The sequence below is a fragment of the Megalopta genalis genome, chromosome 7 (genome assembly GCF_051020955.1).
Source record: "Megalopta genalis isolate 19385.01 chromosome 7, iyMegGena1_principal, whole genome shotgun sequence".
NCBI classification, from domain to species: domain Eukaryota; kingdom Metazoa; phylum Arthropoda; class Insecta; order Hymenoptera; family Halictidae; genus Megalopta; species Megalopta genalis.
The window spans coordinates 15,471,974-15,491,300 of NC_135019.1; the positions used below are offsets into that span (position 1 = coordinate 15,471,974).

General features: G+C 43.6%; 1 protein-coding gene across 3 annotated transcripts in view; it reads right to left on the minus strand.

Annotated features, from left to right (window-relative positions):
* LOC117221706 (fibroblast growth factor 18) overlaps nt 1–19,327 on the minus strand; it is a 207,484-nt gene that overhangs the window by 99,214 nt on the left and 88,943 nt on the right. The window contains exon 1 of one of the 3 annotated variants that reach the window (XM_033472874.2): nt 4,880–6,249. The exons of 1 other annotated variant lie outside the window; for it this stretch is intronic. In XM_033472874.2, coding sequence (XP_033328765.1) covers nt 4,880–4,899 — 20 coding nt within the window. In that variant the 5' untranslated portion in view covers nt 4,900–6,249. Of the gene's footprint in view, nt 1–4,213; nt 4,841–4,879; nt 6,250–19,327 lie in introns of those variants that run through there. One more of the 3 variants, XM_033472876.2, reaches the window with a different exon arrangement.

Genomic DNA, 19,327 nt, shown 5'->3' on the forward strand with positions numbered 1-19,327 from the left:
GCGATTGTCCGCGGTGATAGCGGTGGAAGAGGTGGACACTGATTGCGTTATCTGTACGCGTGTTCGGTATGTATAAAAATAATATTTGAGCACATGTCGCTAGAAAATGTAGCGAAATCCGCGGAACCTTCGCTGGAGATACCTCGTCGCGTTATCATTGCGATCAACGGCAGAGAATGATCTATTTGATTCGCGAGTCGATTCGCACGAATTTCTGAAGAAACCGCTAAGTTCATCGCGAGAAAACGCGCTTCTATGTTTCCCGTTTATAGGGAATTATCGTTCGCTTCAGAAAGCGAAATACAATCGAATCCATTTTTCGATGTGATAACCTCTATGAATAAAAACTAAATAAAAATCATATCTTTGGAGATAAATATCAACTGTCGTTTATTATACACTTGTAGAGCAAGTTGAATCAACAAATTGCAAGAACAATTTTGTATCGACAATCGTTTGGGGCATTTCTTCGTTATTTGAAATGTAGCATGAAAATCATGTTCAACGTTGGTAACTTGAGTTTGACAAATCAGGGAGCGCTGTCAGGAAACAATGGAATGAAAAGCAGAGCAACTTTTGCGATAACTTGATGTCGATTCGATGTCGAAAAGTAGCTACCAATTTCATTTCATTTATTATTCACGAGCAGGTGGTAGCTTTATTATAACAAAGATCTCTGATGGATAAGATTGCAAGATTTCATCGAGGATTATAAGATTTCATCGTTGTAACTGTAGCTCGGTCAGACTACGTGCACCGAAAAAAGGCAAAAGTCCACCTGAAATTTTTCTGCAACGCTTCGAAATGTGAATCCGCGGGAGGCCCGACGACGAGAAAGAAACTCGATCGTTTCGATCGCGGCGATCGGGAAAATAGAGGCGCTGCACCGATTGATCGATCGGAACGTCGTTAAAGCGTCTCAGCGTTTAAGTTTTAAGGGAACGGGAGAGAAGAGGAAGAGAGCCAGAGAGAGGACGGGACGATAAAACGAGGCGGTGCGGTGCCGCGACGAAAGTAGAACAGAGGGACGAGAGCGTGGGAGCGAGACGGGCAGATCGAGAGAACGATCGTTGCTTAATCGAACGGGGCTCATCCAGAAAGCATTTTAATTGCGCGTTTCACTTATCTAAAATATGTCGGCTTATCGGCGACGTATCGTTTGATTTTCCAACTGACAATCCATCGCTTTCGATAACCACCAAAGTGACGGAATCCTATCGGCGCGGCTCGACGCGCCGCGGCGACCGTTCGCATCCGTGGACGAACTCTTGGTGTCCGTCGGACACGTGAAACATAAATCCATGCTCGGCCATCTTCGTGCGAACACGCTCGATAGACCGAGCTGTTACACGTCGATCTCGAGAAATCGCGAATCGGCGGTGCTCGCGAAATCGAGTTATTTGTAGCGACTTATTCGTGGGATCTACAGTAATGTCTCTCTAATTGACGCCCAGATTGTACACGAAAAAATGGACAATTTGAGAAGAGGAGATACGATTATTCGAGCCTTGCGGTTTGTATTTTATTTTACAGTTACGAATTGTTAACAATTATAAAAACGAGCCGCAAGGCTCGAATAATCCCAAATTATCTATTTCTGTGCACAATCTGAGCGTCATTTAACGAGATATTAATGTATCTCCTGTTCCCAAATTGTCCGGTTTTGTGTACAATCTGAGCGTCAATTTGGGAGAATTTAACCTCGGGAATCCTTCACTTCTCGGAAGTACCATAATTTTGGGATACAGTAATGTCTCTCTAATTGACGCCCAGATTATCCACAAAAATGGAAAATTTGGGAAGAGGAGATACGATTATTCGAGCCTTGCGGTTTGTATTTTATTTTATAGTTACGAATTGTTAAGAATTATAAAAACGAGCCGCAAGGCTGGAATAATCGTATCTCCTCTTCCAAAATTATCTATTTTTGTGCACAATCTGAGCGTCATTTAAGGAGATATTAATGTATCTCCTGTTCCCAAATTGTCCGGTTTTGTGTACAATCTGAGCGTCAATTGCGGAGAATTTACTGTATAAATATCTATACAATTTGATAAATTTCTTTAATTCGGATAATTTTAAAAACTAGATCAGAAAATATTTTTAAAATATAATTAAAATAGTTTCGAGTGCAAACGAATAAATCTATCGGAATTTCCTATTGTTAGGCTGTCGAAAGAATGAAGCAAATCCGGGAAAAAAATATTAATAATAAATTATAAAATTTGCGAAAAATATTTCACTGGAAAATCGACTTTAGACAAATTCAAGGTACAGCAAATTCTCTCCAATTGTCACTCAACTTGTAAACAGAAACGGACGATTTGGGAACAGAAGACACGATTATTCGAGCCTCGCAGCTCGTTCTTATAGTTCTTGACAATTTGAAACTATAAAAATGAACCGCAAGGATCGAACGATCGTATCTTTTCTTTTCCCAAATTGTCCATTTTTGTGGACAATCTGAGCGTCAATTAGAGAGACAGGTATTCGAAAAATAAACCGCACTGCCGCCGATGATGATCGACAGCTCGCTCTGTCACCCGACGAGCCAACAACATTCTTTAACATTCTTCGCAATGAATCCAACTTCGAAAGAAATTCGGAAGTCCACGGATTTTTGCGCGTTCACCGTCCCGCGTTGCAAACCGTATCTAGGTCACGATTGATCAACCGATCTTCACGGGACTATAGATCGTTAAGAACATCTCGGAAGATGTCGAGTACCGACGCGTTCCAATATTTCACTTGTGGCGTGTTCGTTAGGAAATCCTGGATGCGAAATCCGCCGACTGCAAAATCATGGAAACTCGCTCGTCTACGATTCACAGAATGCTACAGAACGATGATAACGTGAGAAAAGCGTAACGGCACCGAGCGAAAACTCGAAGAATGAACCGGAGGAGAACTCGCATTGTGTCGTTTACAGCACCGTGAAATCTACCTCGCGCGCGCGTCCCATCATTTTTCAAACCGGGGTCAAAACAGCATTCAGCCACGGCCGGAGTATTGCGAGACCGTGCACGACGATCATGCTATCAGCAAGTTTCATTGAATCGGTCCGCAGAACGCTTCCAAGAAGCACGAAGCACGAATCGCTCATAAAACGTCGAATACAGCGCCGCGAATTCCTGTTTTACATAACGTGATTTCCTCGGCGCACGAGCGCACCGGCGCATCGGCGCACGAGCCCGCGAGCGCACGCGTGTGCTGTGTGCCAACAAACATTAATATCGCATTAAAACGTTTCTTTCGCGCACTTTGTTGAGAACGTATCTGCCTAACGCTTCACCCCTGCCAGCCTCGGTATTGGGCATAGTATTATACCGTTAGCCAAGCATAACGCAACTCGGCTCGCTTTTCTCTCGGACGTCGCGAACGTGATTTTTTCCCTCTCTTCCCTCTCTTCCGTTAACGGGGGTATTCTATTCTAGTCGAACGCATCGACTAGATTTCTGCCTGTTCGCATTTTCTTGGATTTTTCTTCCGGATCTTAGCCCGATGCTCCCGAAGCGAACTCGACGGAATTCGAACGCGCGAAATGCCTGGCCGCGAGAAATTTTAATCAAAATTTTCAAGAGAACCTTGAAACACGATCTTATTCGTCAACAATTTTGCTTCGACCAATTGTCGACTAATTTTCAATAGAACGTCTTATTACGCGCGCGTTCGACGAAGCTCGTTACACGATCGCGAATCAAAAACGATCGCATGATTTCCCTTCGATATACAGTAATGTCTCCTTAACCGACGCTCAGTTTGCGCGCAAAAATGGACAATATGGAAAGCAGGAGATAGGATTATTCGAGCATCGCAGCTCGTTTTTATATTTCTTGACATATATTTCGTAACTATGAAAACGCAAGGCTCGAATAATCGCATCTCCTCTTCTTAAATGGTCCATTTTTCTGGCCAATCCGAGCGTCGATTAGAGAGACATTACTGTATAGGTTTCGAACGTGTCCCACAGTTCATGAGAAAACGAAAAAGGGAGTTCGATTCGTCAGATCGGCCACGCGAGTCGCCTTCTTCAAGAGTTTCGCCAGCGTCGGCCGCGTTTCCATGGTTCTCGGGAGAGCCGACGAAAACGCGCGTTAACGCGGCTTAATCGCGTCGTCGCGGGAACAACAATAGGGAAGAAGAGTCTCCAGCGGCACCAAGTACGCGTGTACTTCGATTGGCCCGCGGTTGTTGCGCATGCTAGGACACTTACATTTGGTTCCGCGTTCGGCGACGTGGACGTGGATGGACAAGATCGTAAAAGGAGCGCGTAATCCGAAGCGGGCGTCATCCCAGTATTCGTGTACGAAAACCTTGGTCGGTCCGGAGTCGGGAGACAGGAGTCAGGATCATTCACCAACAGCGGTCGTAGGGGGCGCACTCGCGACCACTAACCACTACCACCACCACCACCGCCACCACCACCGCCGACAACAACAACAACAGCAACAAGAACAACAACAACATGAACAACACCTGCGACGACACTATCGTCGGCCGAGAGCACAGAGCGCGAGCCGATCGACTCTGAAACGATTCGTTTCGGAATCGAAATCGAAATCGGAGAAGCACGTGTGGGGCACGAGCCACACGAGCCACCAGCCACGAGTCCCGAGTCCCGGTGTGACGAGCCCACGAGCCACGAGCAAACGATCGCTCAGGTGTCGGAGTATCGTGGCGGAGAAGCCGAGATCGGCCGTCTACCCCTCCGAATCATCTTCGTTCTCTCCGATAGAACAACGACCCTTGAAACGCAACCCCGCCGGATCGCTCGAAAGGGAGGACAAATCTGAAACGAGCGACGATACCCACTGTTTCAGCGGCGCCCGTCGCGTCGCGTCGCGCGCGTCGATCGAAAATCAAAAACAACAACACTCACGTGCTTAAAGTGAGACGCATCCAGGCGCGTTGCGTCAGCAGCGTCGACGCATTGCGTCGGGCTGGCCTTCTGGAGCTACTTTCAAAATCCTTGCATCCAGGCGGGGGACTCCTTTCTTCCGAATCGTGTGTGCCTTATCGATGACCGGTAATTCTCTCTCTCTCTCTCTCGCGTGCACACAGTATACCGATTGCCTCCCTGTCACGACGCGGCCTCACTAATTTCTCCGCGCACTGTTACACGAAAGAACAATGTTTCCTTCGATCGATCGATCGATCGGCAACGATGTATCGTTTACACGTCACATATCCTTGCCGCCAGCACTGCGTCGAACGCCGAGCGGTCGTTCACTGTAACCGAAACCGATACCGAAACTGAAACGGAAACGGGAACGGGAACTGAAACGTAACGAGTTGTCGTTCGTGGATCGTGGATCGATTCGCGCACTTGATCGCGGTCGCCGCGGGCACCGCCGCTTCCGGTGCCGGTGGATCGGCTCGATCGGAGGATCGGTCGTAGGATCGGCCGCGAGTTCGTTCGCGAAATCGGTCGCTGGAGCACGCGACGGAGCGGTCTGGTTGCTCGCATCGGGCGCTTCCGGTTCACCCCCGGCAGAGCTCTGTGCTCGCGCGCGACGGTATCGACGACGAGGACGACGATGACGACGATGACGATCGCGGGGACGAGAACGTGGGCATGGGGGCAGCGCAGGTAACCACTGTGCGCTCTTGGACGCGCGCCAGAATCGTCGTGACGAGGTGACGTCGCCGGGGATCGTTGGCGCTCATCCAAACTGCCGTGTCAAGGGGGGGCTGAATCGAACGAGAAAACCACTCTCCCGCTCTCTATCAGCCTTCCTCTCGATCCCTCGAACTCTCGCGGTCTCTCTGGCCGAGCTTTTCAAAATTGACACCCTCCGAGCAACCTGCGGCACGCACTTCTTTCCTCGATTCACGAACAACCGGAAAAACGGGCAACACACTAGAGGGGTGCGAGGATCTCTTTCTTGGAGAGACCCGAGGATTTACGAGCGACGAAATAGTCGCGGCGTCGCTGTCTACGTCGACGTCGATGTCGACGGTGTCGGTGTCGGTGTCACTGCACGAGCGCGACGGCGGAAACGGAGCGGCGACTGCAGCAGCGGCATAACAACACGACCGTACCACGCGCAGTGCTACGATATACAACCGCTGGTTGCGAGACTCCGGGCGCTCGGGACTCGGCTCTCGGAGTTCGGAGGCGTGCGAGTGCGGTCCCACTATTGCCTCGCTCTCTGCTCGCTGCTCTCTGCTCGCTTACCTGGCCGCTGCCCTGCTGCCTGCGCCTGCCGCCGCCTGCCGTCGCCGTTGCCGTTGCCGTTGCCGCCGTTGCTTGCCTAGACCCTACCCCCACCCCTCTCGCCAGCCACCCCTCCACTCGCCTCGCCTCGCCTCGCACACGAGGTTGCCCCTCCAGAGGCTTTATATTTCTCCCGCTCTACTCCCCTTTCGCTTCTTTCTAGCTGTTACCCCTTTTTCAAGCGCCTGTCTTGCTCTTCCTCCACGCAACCGGCCCACGTCCCACCATCCCCATGCTCTCGCCACGGGAGCGCACCCTTGCTATAACCCTACCGATACCGTGCTACGAAGGTAAACGGGCGACACCGGGAAACGGGCACCGAGAAATCAGGAACGAAACGCGCACAGTTTACGATCGGTGGCTGGCTGGCTCCAGCCGATTCGCGACGCTTCGCAAAGTGGCCGGCCACTTTCGAAGGGCCAGCGAGATATCTACAGGTATTATTCTTCTTTTTTTTTATTTTATTTCGTTCGTTCCGAGAGCGTAGGGATTATTCCGTTCGCGGATTGTTTCGCGCGTTCCGTCGTCGGGCTTCGAACGCTCCGCGTTCTGGAATTTTTGTTATTACTTTTTTCTTTTCTTTCTTTTTTTTTGGTTGCGTCGATGTTTATTATTTCGTATCGTGCGGCGAGGATGACGATCTCGCGATATAAATTACGGCGCACACCTATAGACTTGTCTCGTTCACCGTATTCGCCCGGCCGTTCCGAGGATGACGCGTCGAACGTTACGCAATCGCGAATCGCAACCAGTCGAGGTTTGTTTTCTTCGGCGAGTCAACGGCACGATTATTTCGATATACACAGCGATTTCTTCCTAATTCGCGCGCACGGATTGGACACGATCGGATGGAACGAAAATGGACGATTCCGGGGGAGAGCAGATACGAGCATTCGAGCCTTGGCGGCACGTTTTTGTAGTTGTCGACAATCGGTGATTATAGAAACGAGACGCAATAATCGTTATGATATATATTATAATCGATAATAATTATAATGTATTATAATAAATTATAATATATCTTTAATAATAATATGATATATATATAATCGACTTGAATTATATTATTATATTATATTATAATATAAATATTATTATATTATTATTATTATTATTATATTAATAAAATAAAATAATTTATAATAATATTATATTATATAAATCATATTATTATATTATATTATAATGTATTATAATAAATTATAATATATCTTTAATAATAATGATATATATAATAATCGACTTGAATAATCGTTATTTCTCTTCCGAAATTGTCCATTTTTGCGCGCAATCTGTGCGCGAATTAGCCCCTCAAGAGAAACATTTTTCCTCATTTTGAAATTGGTGATCGTCGTATTCAATTATTGGATGTTTCTGGGACAAAACGCAATCTTCCAGCGCGCAACATGCAAAAAGCGACAGAGTTAAAAAGACGTGCAAATTGTGCTAAACGCCGCGTAGAAAATATGACGCATAATATATATGTACTATGTGCAATTACATATATTACATTTGCTACGTGCAATCATTGCTTCGCAACCAAAAGAAATTGCTTCGCAGAATATCATAATTAGCACATCATTTTGTACGGTAAGTTTATTTCATAATTTCGTATTATTTCTGTTAACGTTCTATTATAATAAACCAACAAATACAAGATATTGCATAATGAGCCTAACCATAATCTGTGCCACCTTTATAGTCGGTTCGGAAAAATATTTACATGACAAAAATATTGTCATGTATTTTTCTTATGACTTTTATTTACTTTACGTCTAAACAAACTAAAATAAACAGTTACATGCTAGTATGTACTTTTAGCAACCTTATTGGTCTCGTAAGGGTTAGACAGAAATTACTGTACAGTGAATTCTCTCCAATTGTCTCTCTATTGTCTCCCTTGTAAACAAAAATGAACAATTTTGGGAAGAGGAAAATACGATCATTCGAGCCTCCGACTCGTTATAGTCGCCGATTGTCAACGAAAAATAATCGTATAAAAACGAGCCGTCCATTTTTGATTAGAAGCTTAACAGAGGGACAATTGGAGAGAATCTACCGTGTCTCGGTAAAAATGTTGAAGCGAATCTGTTCGCGGATAGCAGCGAAAGGGGGAGTGAACACGGACAGGCGGAACTCGAAGCTGCTCGAAACGATCTTGGAAACTCTTTTCGAACAACTCGGACAACTCGATCGTTCCTAAATTGATTTCGTACCTTTGTCCAGGGATCAACTGAACAGTTTCATTCTCCAGCAAAAATGCGAAGCCGCTCTTCTAGGCAGAGAAACATTGGCATTCGCGTATTCATTGTGTTCGAAGGGAACAGAATATATTTCCGACGAAATATATTTCCTGCCGAAATCTATTCGATTCGAGTTAGACACACGCAACATTCTTTCACGGATTCTCCGCGAATATTTATCGCGCACTACGCGTTCGAAAATATCGAGTTTACCTTCTACGAATAATCGAACCACACAATGATCGAACACACACGCACGTGAAAACAGGAACTCCACTTTTTAGGGTCAATGCTGGAATGAATCGCGTCGCGTCGTTAAACATGGGACATAATCGGCGGAACTTTGAGAAGAAAGTCTGAAAAATGGAAGAACGCTGTACGAGAGCCGCGGCTGATCTCGCGCGGGCGAGGACGAGCCACTGACAAAACGTGATCGACGAGCGAGAACGATCGTCGACCCAGCGCCGCGATAATTAATTATCAATCGAACCGCTGGATTTTGAGCGCGGCGCGTACGCGGCCTGCAGATCGCCCCCCACAATGCAGTAAATGCAGTCGGCGATTCGCGTCGAGTCGCGTCGCGTCGCGTTGCCAGTGATGGAGAATCAGATTGCGCGAGCGACCGCGGGCATATCGCATAGGTTCACGCCGGATTGTCTGTCCACAGGTCGCGCACAACCTATTCCCAACAAACGCATTTCGCAATTTTTCTAACGCGCGACCGCCAACTCGTGGATTCCGCTTATGCACAAGAAATACGATAACCGTCGCTCCAGATAGCAACGATACGCGCGCCGTCTAACAACTTCTCGAGCTCCTCGCGCGAACCAAATTTCGAGCCTGCTGATCCGCCAATCGTTTCAGTAAATACAGATAACACTAAATTGTTCAGAATCGATTAGATGGAGTCGTCGATGAAATACTTCGTTTAATTAGCAATCGTTAAGCCACACTTGCTATCGGACGAACAGGAATTTCGTAGGAATGTTGCTAAAAGTTTCGCAATTGCCAGATAGTTGTAACTTTTACCGCTGACCTTCGTTGATCCGAATTGAATGAGATCGAAGTTCGAGTATTATCGAGAACGAGGGAAGAAAAGCTTCGTATATTTCGCGAACGTTAATTGATTCGATAATGAACAGATTTCGGAAAAGAACGAAACTTTCATATTTGTTTCGAAGAAAATACGATTAATACTAGATTCACGGAGTATAAAAAACAGCTGTTTTATATTAGTTTATAATAGTAACAATATGACGTTTATTATGATTTTTAACAAGTGTTATTGCAACCTTTGTCGCAAGTAACATATAAATTGAATAAATAACTCATAAATGTATTTTTACGATATGAATAATCGTAAAATTAATAATATAATATTATAATATTATAATATAATATTATAGTAATATTATAGTAATATTATATTAATGTTATTAATATTATATATATTAATATTATATTAATAATATAAATTAATAATATAATAATATAATATTGTAATTAATAATAATCATAAAAAATTAGTGACCTGTCATTTTGTGTCGGGTTCCGTAAATCTGGTGTTAACCCTTTGCACTCGAGCGGCGACTCCAAGGCGATGCTAAAAATTGCTACACTATTTCTAAAAGAATTTCCACATTATTAAAATGTTGATATATTGTCAAATAATAGAAGTAATAACTTATATAATAATAGAAGTAGTAACTTATATAATAATAGAAGTAATATCTTATATAATAATAGAAGTAGTAACTTATATAATAATAGAAGTAATAACTTATATAATAATAGAAGTAGTAACTTATATTATTTATATTTAAATTCTATTTCATATATGTGTATCAAATAAAAGCAATCATACCAAATGGAAATACTGTAGGTTAAAACAAACATCTTCATTCTCGCGTTAAAATAGTCTCGAGCGCAAAGGGTTAAAAAGGGATAAAAAAGATTAAAAAGTCTCGAGTGCAAATTAGACGAGGTGAGTGAAAAGTCAACGAAAAAAGAACGTTCGCTTACAACAAAAATGACATAGAACATGGTCAATATATAAAAATATTTGCCAACATCGATACGATCGAGGACGAATGAAAATCTCTAGACCGTTTCGACCTGCTACTAATTGCAAGTAACAAAAAACTTGCACCAGAATGTTCGATCGTAGAAGAAGATTTGAACGGGCCGAAAAACGATTGGCCTCTGCGAAGGGAAAAACTGGCGGCCAGGTATTTTCGCCGAATTTTCGATAAGCGTGACAGAGGTTCTGTCGCATTGTTCGATGATTTACGCCGTTCGGTTTTCAGGTACATCAACCAGGTACCTCGGTGTATCCGGCCTCGGCAGATGCGGGGTACTTGTCACCATTGAAAATTAAGTGCACACCCCAATTCAGCAGCCTTGTGTCCGAGCCGCCCTGGGGCCTTCGGCCGTATCTCTTTCGGTGCCTTCGCCCGACTTCCTGTCTTCGGCGCTAAACTAACTGCTTGTTCTGCTCGAGCTCGAACCCGGACCCGAACTCGGCAAACTGGGAAACGGTGTAACGTGTCGTTAGGTAGCACAACACCAGCGGGCCAGATAGCGAGATAAGGATCCGTGTCCGGTAATGATCAAACGCGCCGATCTCCGGCGACGTACGAATTCCCTCCCAAGGTTCCCGCCCGGTTCCCTTTTTCAGAGCTAACGAAGATTCTCTGTCATTTTTCTAATTAGTACAATCGATCCGATGAACCGTGACGGTCTTGCGAAGCCGTCGTCGCGTTTCTCAACCATCGGGATCGGGATTCGGAGATTTCACGCAATATTTACGCAACATTTACGCAACAGCGGGACGCCGCGCAGCGCGCCGACACCGGCCAGTGTCAATAAAACACGGCCCTGCGAGGTGTCAAAATTTCTCTTGCAGCTGCCCTTACGTTTCGACGGATTTTCGAAAACAAAAAAAAGAAAAAAGCGACGGCAGTACCGACGAAAAATACGGCAGAGGAAAGATTCTGGCATAGCGAAACGACCGAAGACGGTTGTTAAGCGATTGTCCGAGATTACGGTCCACGTTACGGTGAGTTACTTCGACAAGATGGATCTGAAAGAGGAAGGGGGATGTGTTGCGACAAGTTCATGCCGGGACCCCTATTTGTTAGAAACGCGACAGCCAACAGATCGCAGCGAATCCATCGATTAGTCGTTCTCGTTGCGGCTTACCTGTTCCGGACTCGCTCGGAGCGCAGAACTCGTCCTCGTTCGCTTCGAATGTTTCGGGAATCGACGAGGATTCGCAGCTTTTAGATTTTAGATACAGGCAATGATCTTTAGACTGATAACGCAAACGCGAATTTTTCTATTAGGTTGGGGAATAAGTTCGTAGAGCGTTTTTAAATTTTATTTTATTTTACAACGATTTTTTGCTATTTGACAAAGCGTATAATATTCATTCGACGGAGCTCTTTCTGCTCTACAGAACTGTGCTAATCGTCTTTTTGAGTAATTTAATTTTTTATTACTTTCGAGGCTTAGAAATGGAATATCCAGGAGGTAAAAAGCAACGTTTTCGACACCTTCTCTTCTTCGCTTTTCATCGAGGCCAAAAAGCTGCCGAAGCAGCCCGGGACATTTGCAACGTGTACGGAGAAGGTGTCATAGGCGAGTCTACGGCACGGAAATGGTTTGCGAAGTTCAGAAATGGCGATTTTGCCGTTGACGACACCCCCCGCAGCGGAAGCCCTTTTGAATTCGACGAAGAGCGTCTCAAAGCACTTTTGAAGGAGGACGGTCACGAAACGAGCCGTGAATTGGCCGAAAAAATGAACCGCGATCATAAAACGATTCTCAATCGTCTTCGTTCAATGGGATTTGCCGAAAAATTGGGAGCCTGGGTGCCTCACGAGCTTGACGAAAACAACAAAGAAAATCGCCTTCAAATAAAAACGCTACGAACTTATTCCCCAACCCAATACTTCGCTTTCGAAAACTCGGAATAACGGAAAGCTCACTTTTCTCGACTATCGAAGGACTTTTCCTGCTGAAAGTGTTAGTATTGCAAATGGACCGTTTATTTCGGAAGCGATGCGAGCCCATTTTATTAGAAGTTGAGGCTTTACTGCCCCAAATTTACTGAGAAATTTGAATTTTTAAGTAACGTCGACGATGTCGATCTTTTCAATAAATGATACATCTATTTTCTACTTTATGGCTGTTACTTGACTTAAAACTCAATGCGTGGGGTAATTTACAAATAGATTCGCAATTTAACAAGGTTATTGTTAAATTATTTTAACAAGGTTATACACGAAGGACGACGGCGAGTTTATAAAAACAATCGGGTATTGAGATTGTAACAGCTTGAAAAGTTTTTGCCAATTTTTCTCAGTCGTATCCATCACATTTTTATAATCGTGGAAAAACTGTGAACAGAGAAACGACTTCCCGGGGTATTCGATATTAAATTGAATTCATTAAAACTATATTTATAACGGCGATTTGAAATTCCAACGATGTCAAAACTATTATATATTCGCGTGGAGCCTTGAAAAATGATTAAAATATTCGCAGGAACAAAAAGAATGGGCTGTATAATTACGTATCTTGCGGATATTTTAATATCCCAAGAAAAAACGTACGATCATTAATTATAGACTGTCGTAGTAAATAAATGATTTACCTGCACCTTCTTTTTGGAGTGTGCAACTTTGATTGGACAGGTAAACCGGGACAACAGTCGAAAGCGGGAACATCGAAAACGGATTATCTCATGTAAATTATTTTACGATAGAAACGCTCATCCGTTGCACGAACAAATACTTCGGAGAATTCACCGATAACGCGTTGTTATAAATTTATTAATTTATCATACGAGGAACGCTTCGTTACCGTGTAAAAAAGAACAGTCTCGTTATTTTTATATGCGAATAACAGAACAAGTTAATATGTTCGACTATGTTGTATTATTCAAACACCTGAACTTACGAAAACAAATTTTCGCATAATCCTTGAAGGATATGAAATTCCACCTAAAATCGGTTCCAGCTGACTGCGATCATAAGGTATATGAAAATTAATAAACGAATATGCTACTAGCCGAAATTCTTCGCTTGAATAAAAATGATCTTATGGTGCACACGAAAACACGAATGAACGGACTACAGTGCCGGTCAAAATGATAGGACGTTTACCATTTTTGAATGTTTCGCATAATATAATAATAAATTAAATTTCGTACATTTTACACACCTTATGTATTAGATATGTTCTTAGAGACGAGCATAATAAACCTTGAGCTTGTATCTCGTGCACGAAAAGAGTTAAAGAAAAATAATGTAAAAATCTGCTGATTTTAATCGGACGAAATGATAGGACATTACTAAAAAGGAGCAATTGTTATTGGAAATGGGTAGATAAATAAAAGTAAAACGCAGTGAATTAAACTTATCCCTTTTAGTTTATTAATTTGATGTACGAGGAAGGACCGTTTTTACTCTCCTGATTGCTCCAGGAGACTAAAGACTATTCACAAAGACGAAACCAAAAACGTCACCTAAAGACAAAGAGCACTCTGTTCTATATACATATGAAATCATTGTTTATCTAATGGTACTCTGGCGAAACTCTCGGCGTCGATTCGTTTTTGTAACTTATATGCTAGAAGGAAAAACTTCTGAGTATTCAAAAGAGAGAAAATAATCCAATAATTGTTTCAAAAAAATATTTTATCGAACGCTATATTAACCGTTTGCACTCGAGTGGTGATTCTGAGGCACCGCTAAAATTTGTTATATCACCATTCAAGATAATTTTGATATTAACGAAGTTTAGACTTAAAAAATTATTAAGAGTGTAACTGTTGCACGAGTCCCAAGAATCAATGTCATATGCATAAAATGCATCTTGTCGTATAAAATAGAAATACTATAAGTTAGAAAAATCATTTTATATTTACAGTTAAAATAGCTTCGAGTGCAAAGAGTTAATATTTAGCGAGGTCACGTTTTTGTTTTAAGAGACTCCAATTTTTAATAATACTGTTTAATTCTTTTAATATATAATAATACTTACTATATACTATACTATACTATACTATTTACTATACTATACTAATTTAATGTATAATAATACTCTTTTAATTCTTTGACATCTTTGTGTTGATTTCCAAAAATATCAAAAGCCCGATCATTTTGTCCGGCACTATAGGCGAAAAAAAATCAATTTCAAGGACACAGAAAGCGACGGAACCAGTCCCACATTTTCTAATTAACAAAAGCACTGTCGCAGGCGGATCTATACAAATTAGCAGACGGTAGAGAGTACGCACGCGCGATAAAGGTTCTCTTTGAATTTTCAAGTGACGTGGCGTGAGCGGTGCCGGTGTCGGTGCCGGTGTCGATCACGGGTTCTGTGGCACAGCGGCATAACCTGGTCAGACCGCATTTAATCAGTTTGCGGTCGCGGCCCGCTCTCTTATATCCTTTTAATACGTTTTCTTCTCTCCTCTCATTCTTTCCTCTCGCACGGCACCGCGACGTAACTCAACTCCCGCATATAAGCTCGCCGCGCGCGCAATACCTAAATAAGAGTGCGCCAGGGTGTGGAGAACGTTTTTAGAATGGCACCAGGCACATACAACTTGTGGTACGGATCTATACGGTAGCGTCGGACTCTTCGGAATCGGCTTCCGTTTCCGACACATGACACTATTTCCTTTGCACACCCGAATCTGTATACGTATATGTATACGCTATCAATTGAAAATCTTCGGGTGCGTAGAAAATTTTTGACTCGTCACAGCTTGTTTCCGCGTTAATTTACAAGGTTTGCTGCATCAAAAGACTTTCAATTTTGACCGAATAAAGTAGACTTACGATTCGATTTTCGGAATTACATATAAATTAAGAGGAATTGAATTTTAGTAGCTTGGCAGTACGGGCACATATTATGCGTCTAAAGCGTGGGTGTATATTAAGAGATCAAATTAGGTTGAAATTATTAAATGATTCGGCACTGCTATTAAGGAGAGAGATGAAAGAAGAAAGAAGAGAGAAAAGAGAGAGAAGTGAGAGAGAAGTGAGAGAGAAGGGAGAGAGAAGAGGGAGAGGAGAGAGATAAGAGAGAGAGAGAGAGTAAAAAGAGAGAGAAAAGAGAGAGAAGAGGGAAGAGAGAGGAAAGAGAAAGAGATTAAAGAGAAGAGAGAGATTAGAGAGAGGAGAGAGAGAGATTAGAGAGAGGAGAGAGAGATTAGAGAGAGGAGAGGGAGAGAGATTAGAGAGTGGAGAGAGATTAGAGAGAGGAGAGAGAGAGATTAGAGAGAGGAGAGAGAGATTAGAGAGAGGAGAGGGAGAGAGATTAGAGAGTGGAGAGAGAGATTAGAGAGAGGAGAGAGAGAGATTAGAGAGAGGAGAGCGAGAGATTAGAGAGAGGAGAGAGATATTAGAGAGAGGAGAGAGAGAGATTAGAGAGAGGAGAGAGAGAGATTAGAGAGAGGAGAGAGGGGGGAAGAGGTGAGAGAGAGTAAAAAGAGAGAGGAGAGAGAGAAGAGAGAGAGGAGAGAGAGAAGAGAGAAGAGAGAGGAAAGAGAGAGAGATTAAAGAGAGGAGAGAGAGAGAAAAGAGAGAGGGGAGAGAGATGAGAGAGAGTAAAGAGAGAGGGGGAGAGAGGGAGAGAGAGATGACAGAGAGTAAAGAGAGAGAGGGGAGAGGGAGAAAAGAGAGAGAAGAGAGAGTAAAGAGAGAGAAGAGGGAGTGGAAAGAAAGGAGAGAGAGAGTAAAGAGAGAGAGAGAAGAGAGAGAGAGAAAAGAGAGAGAAGAGAGAAGAGAGAGGAAAGAGAGTAAAGAGGGAGAGAGAAGAGAGAAGAGAGAAGAGAGAAGAAAGAAGAAAGTGAATGTGACATTTCCTAGTTTATCCTACCGGTTGTATCAGTTTTTCGTAGAATTCGGGAGTAAGAAAGTCCCGCGGCGATTTTTAAGAGGTTTTACGCCTGTTCCAGAGGTCGGCCGGCAATTTACTGGAATTAAATAATAGTCCGTCCCATTAACGTAACGACGCGGCCGAGGATGTCCCGCAGGATCCACGAGAGGATTTCGAAAGTGGATGGAGGCATACCAGGTACGCTCACGTTTTATTTCATCGTAACGTGCCAAGAGGTATATATGTATACCTTCGTCTCAGGAGTCAGGACCCTCCAAGGATATATCCTCGATCCTGTGTGGTCCTGAATGGCTCCTCGAATTATTACCAACGGCTTTTCGGAGGATTCTTACGTCAATCTTGAAATTTGTCAAGAATCCCCCTTTACCGCTTGTTTCCTCGACCTCGTTCACATACTCCAGAACCGAGCGCCTCTATCCGCCGCCGTTCGCCGTACAAAACCGACAAATTTTCACCGGCGACACCGTTCATTAGAATTCCCAATTTCTCCCGTAGAGTCTAGCAACACCCGTACGAATTAACGGCTTTCTATTTGACGTTATAATGCCTCTGGAAACGGTGTACGAGACGTCTGCGGTTCGTAATGCCGCAGATGTTCCGACAAATTCTCTTTCTTTCTTTTTGTTTTTTGTTTTTTGTTAAACGTGACGGCGACATTTAATTAGACAAAACTTGTAAATGTTCTGTAGGAAACGATGTGAAAAAAATGCACTTCGGCGTTTGAACATCGAAGAGAAAATGTGGTCGGCCAACAGCGATCGAAATTGTGGGGAACGTGTTAAAACGTGGCGCGAGTCGATCGTGCCAATGGAAAATGAAGTCGTCGAGTCGCTTCGCGTCGCGTCGTTCCAAAGGACAGCGAAACTGACAAAGAAGCGATTTTCGGTCGTTGATGCAGCTTTGAGGATGCTGCGCGTGAAACTCGAGCTCCTATAACTATAACCGCAAGAATGTGACACGCCGAATGTTACAACTCGCTACTCTACGGCGCGTCTCTCCCGTGGCAAATTTGCAGGCGGGATTGTTAACGAGTTTTCTCGCGGAGGTGAATGAGATGGTGGAGGAGGAGGAGGAGGAGGGGGGGGGGATGTATTTGCCAGTGACGATATCTTTAGGTGATCCGCACAACGGCCTGGATGCCGCAAGACGCGAGTCGCGCAAGACCCACCGCAGCTTTGTGACACCACAACTTCCCGCTGCAATAACATTTGCGCCTTTACAACAACAACTCGTGTTCCCGGACGAGAGACCCACTCTGCAACAATAATACTGCACGTGTGGCCGTGCCAGTGGTGCTCAGACTTCCGTCGTTGTTCGGCATCGCTTGGAAAAGTCAGCCGATGCGTTGCCCCCGCGTCAGCTTCCGTTCGTTGAGTACGCGTACTTCAATATTTATTTACGAACTTTTATCTCAACAATTATTTATGCGTTTTCATTCGATCGAATTTAACCAACTGCGATCACGTATCTTCGGACCTGGCCGGGTCCTCGTTTCGTTAAAACGTCGTCGTTTTTATTAAAGTCGAACAAAATTGTCGCACTTTTCATTCGGCCGCTTGAAGAATTTGGAAAGCGCGACTTCATTTTTAACCTTTTAGGTACGGCTGAATTCTGCGCGAGGCTATTTCTCTGGACGGCAGAGTCTGATATGTACTGTACAGAGTGTCTGTATATTCTGTCTGTATATTGTTAAGATACAGTTATATTGTTAACAGTTATATTGTTAAGATAAGTCTGTATATTGTAAATCGATGTGAAGACAAAAGAAGTGTGAAACAATGCATATGAAGACGATTATTTGATTCAAACGATGACCGAGTGAGCTACTAGAGTAAGCCGCTATAGTGGCGCGTCGTTCTGGAAGATGACATCCGCGAAAGCCACTATAGTTGCGCGTCGTTCAGAGAGGTGACATCCGCGGAAGCCACTATAGTGGCGCGTCGTTCAGAGAGGTGACATCCGCGGAAGCCACTACAGTGGCGCGTCGTTCTGAAAGATGACATCCGCGGAAGCCACTATAGTGGCGAGTCGTTCAGAGAGATGACATCCGCGGAAGCCACTATAGTGGCACGTCGTGCCTAAAAGGTTAACTCTTAGCGCCGCTCCGCACGTTTCTCGAGTACTGCCTACCAGCAACTCCGGCAAATTTTTGGAGCGGAGTGCCTGAGATAAAGGAAGTCATATTTTGATATGACATTATTATAATACAACTCAATTCAATTATGTTACAGATCTTTGAATTTGAAACGTTGATCGTTCGACGGTCCGATCTCGACTCTTCAATTGTCTGTTGGTGACACTCTTCCGTGGCAACTCCTATCTTTCATTATTTTTTAAGGAGTTGTTCACAATAGGCCACTATCACGTTACGGCGACTTGATTTGGACAAGTCACCGTAACAATACGATTATTCGAGCGTCGCGGCTCATTCTTATAGCTGCCGATTGTCAACAATTATAAAAACGAAGCGCGAGGCTCGAATAATCGTATTCCCTCTACCCAAATTGTCCATTTTTGTTTACAAACTAAAGGATAAATTAACCCTTAGCGCTCCGCGCGTTTCTCGAGTACTGCCTACCAGCAACTCCGGCAAATTTTTGGAGCGGAGCGCCTGAGATAAAGGAAGTCTTATTTTCAGCGGAAAAGATTACACGTCCTTGTGAATGCATGTAATTTTATTTATTTTATTAATATACATTTTCCTATTGTAAATAAAAGATAAATTTTAAATTTTGTAATTCACCATGGTGCGATATCTTTGGTAACAATCTCCCATGTGCATTCTGGGTTTACTTCGACAAGTGTCACAGTATTCGCTTTGCCAAATAGAGTTACGAGATATTTCTTTCAAGTTTAGAACATTTTCTGCGTAATTGTTGGTTTCCTTTATAATTTCATTTACCAATTCGTCTATGAAAAATAATTTAAAATATTGTATCGGCTGTTCAATGAT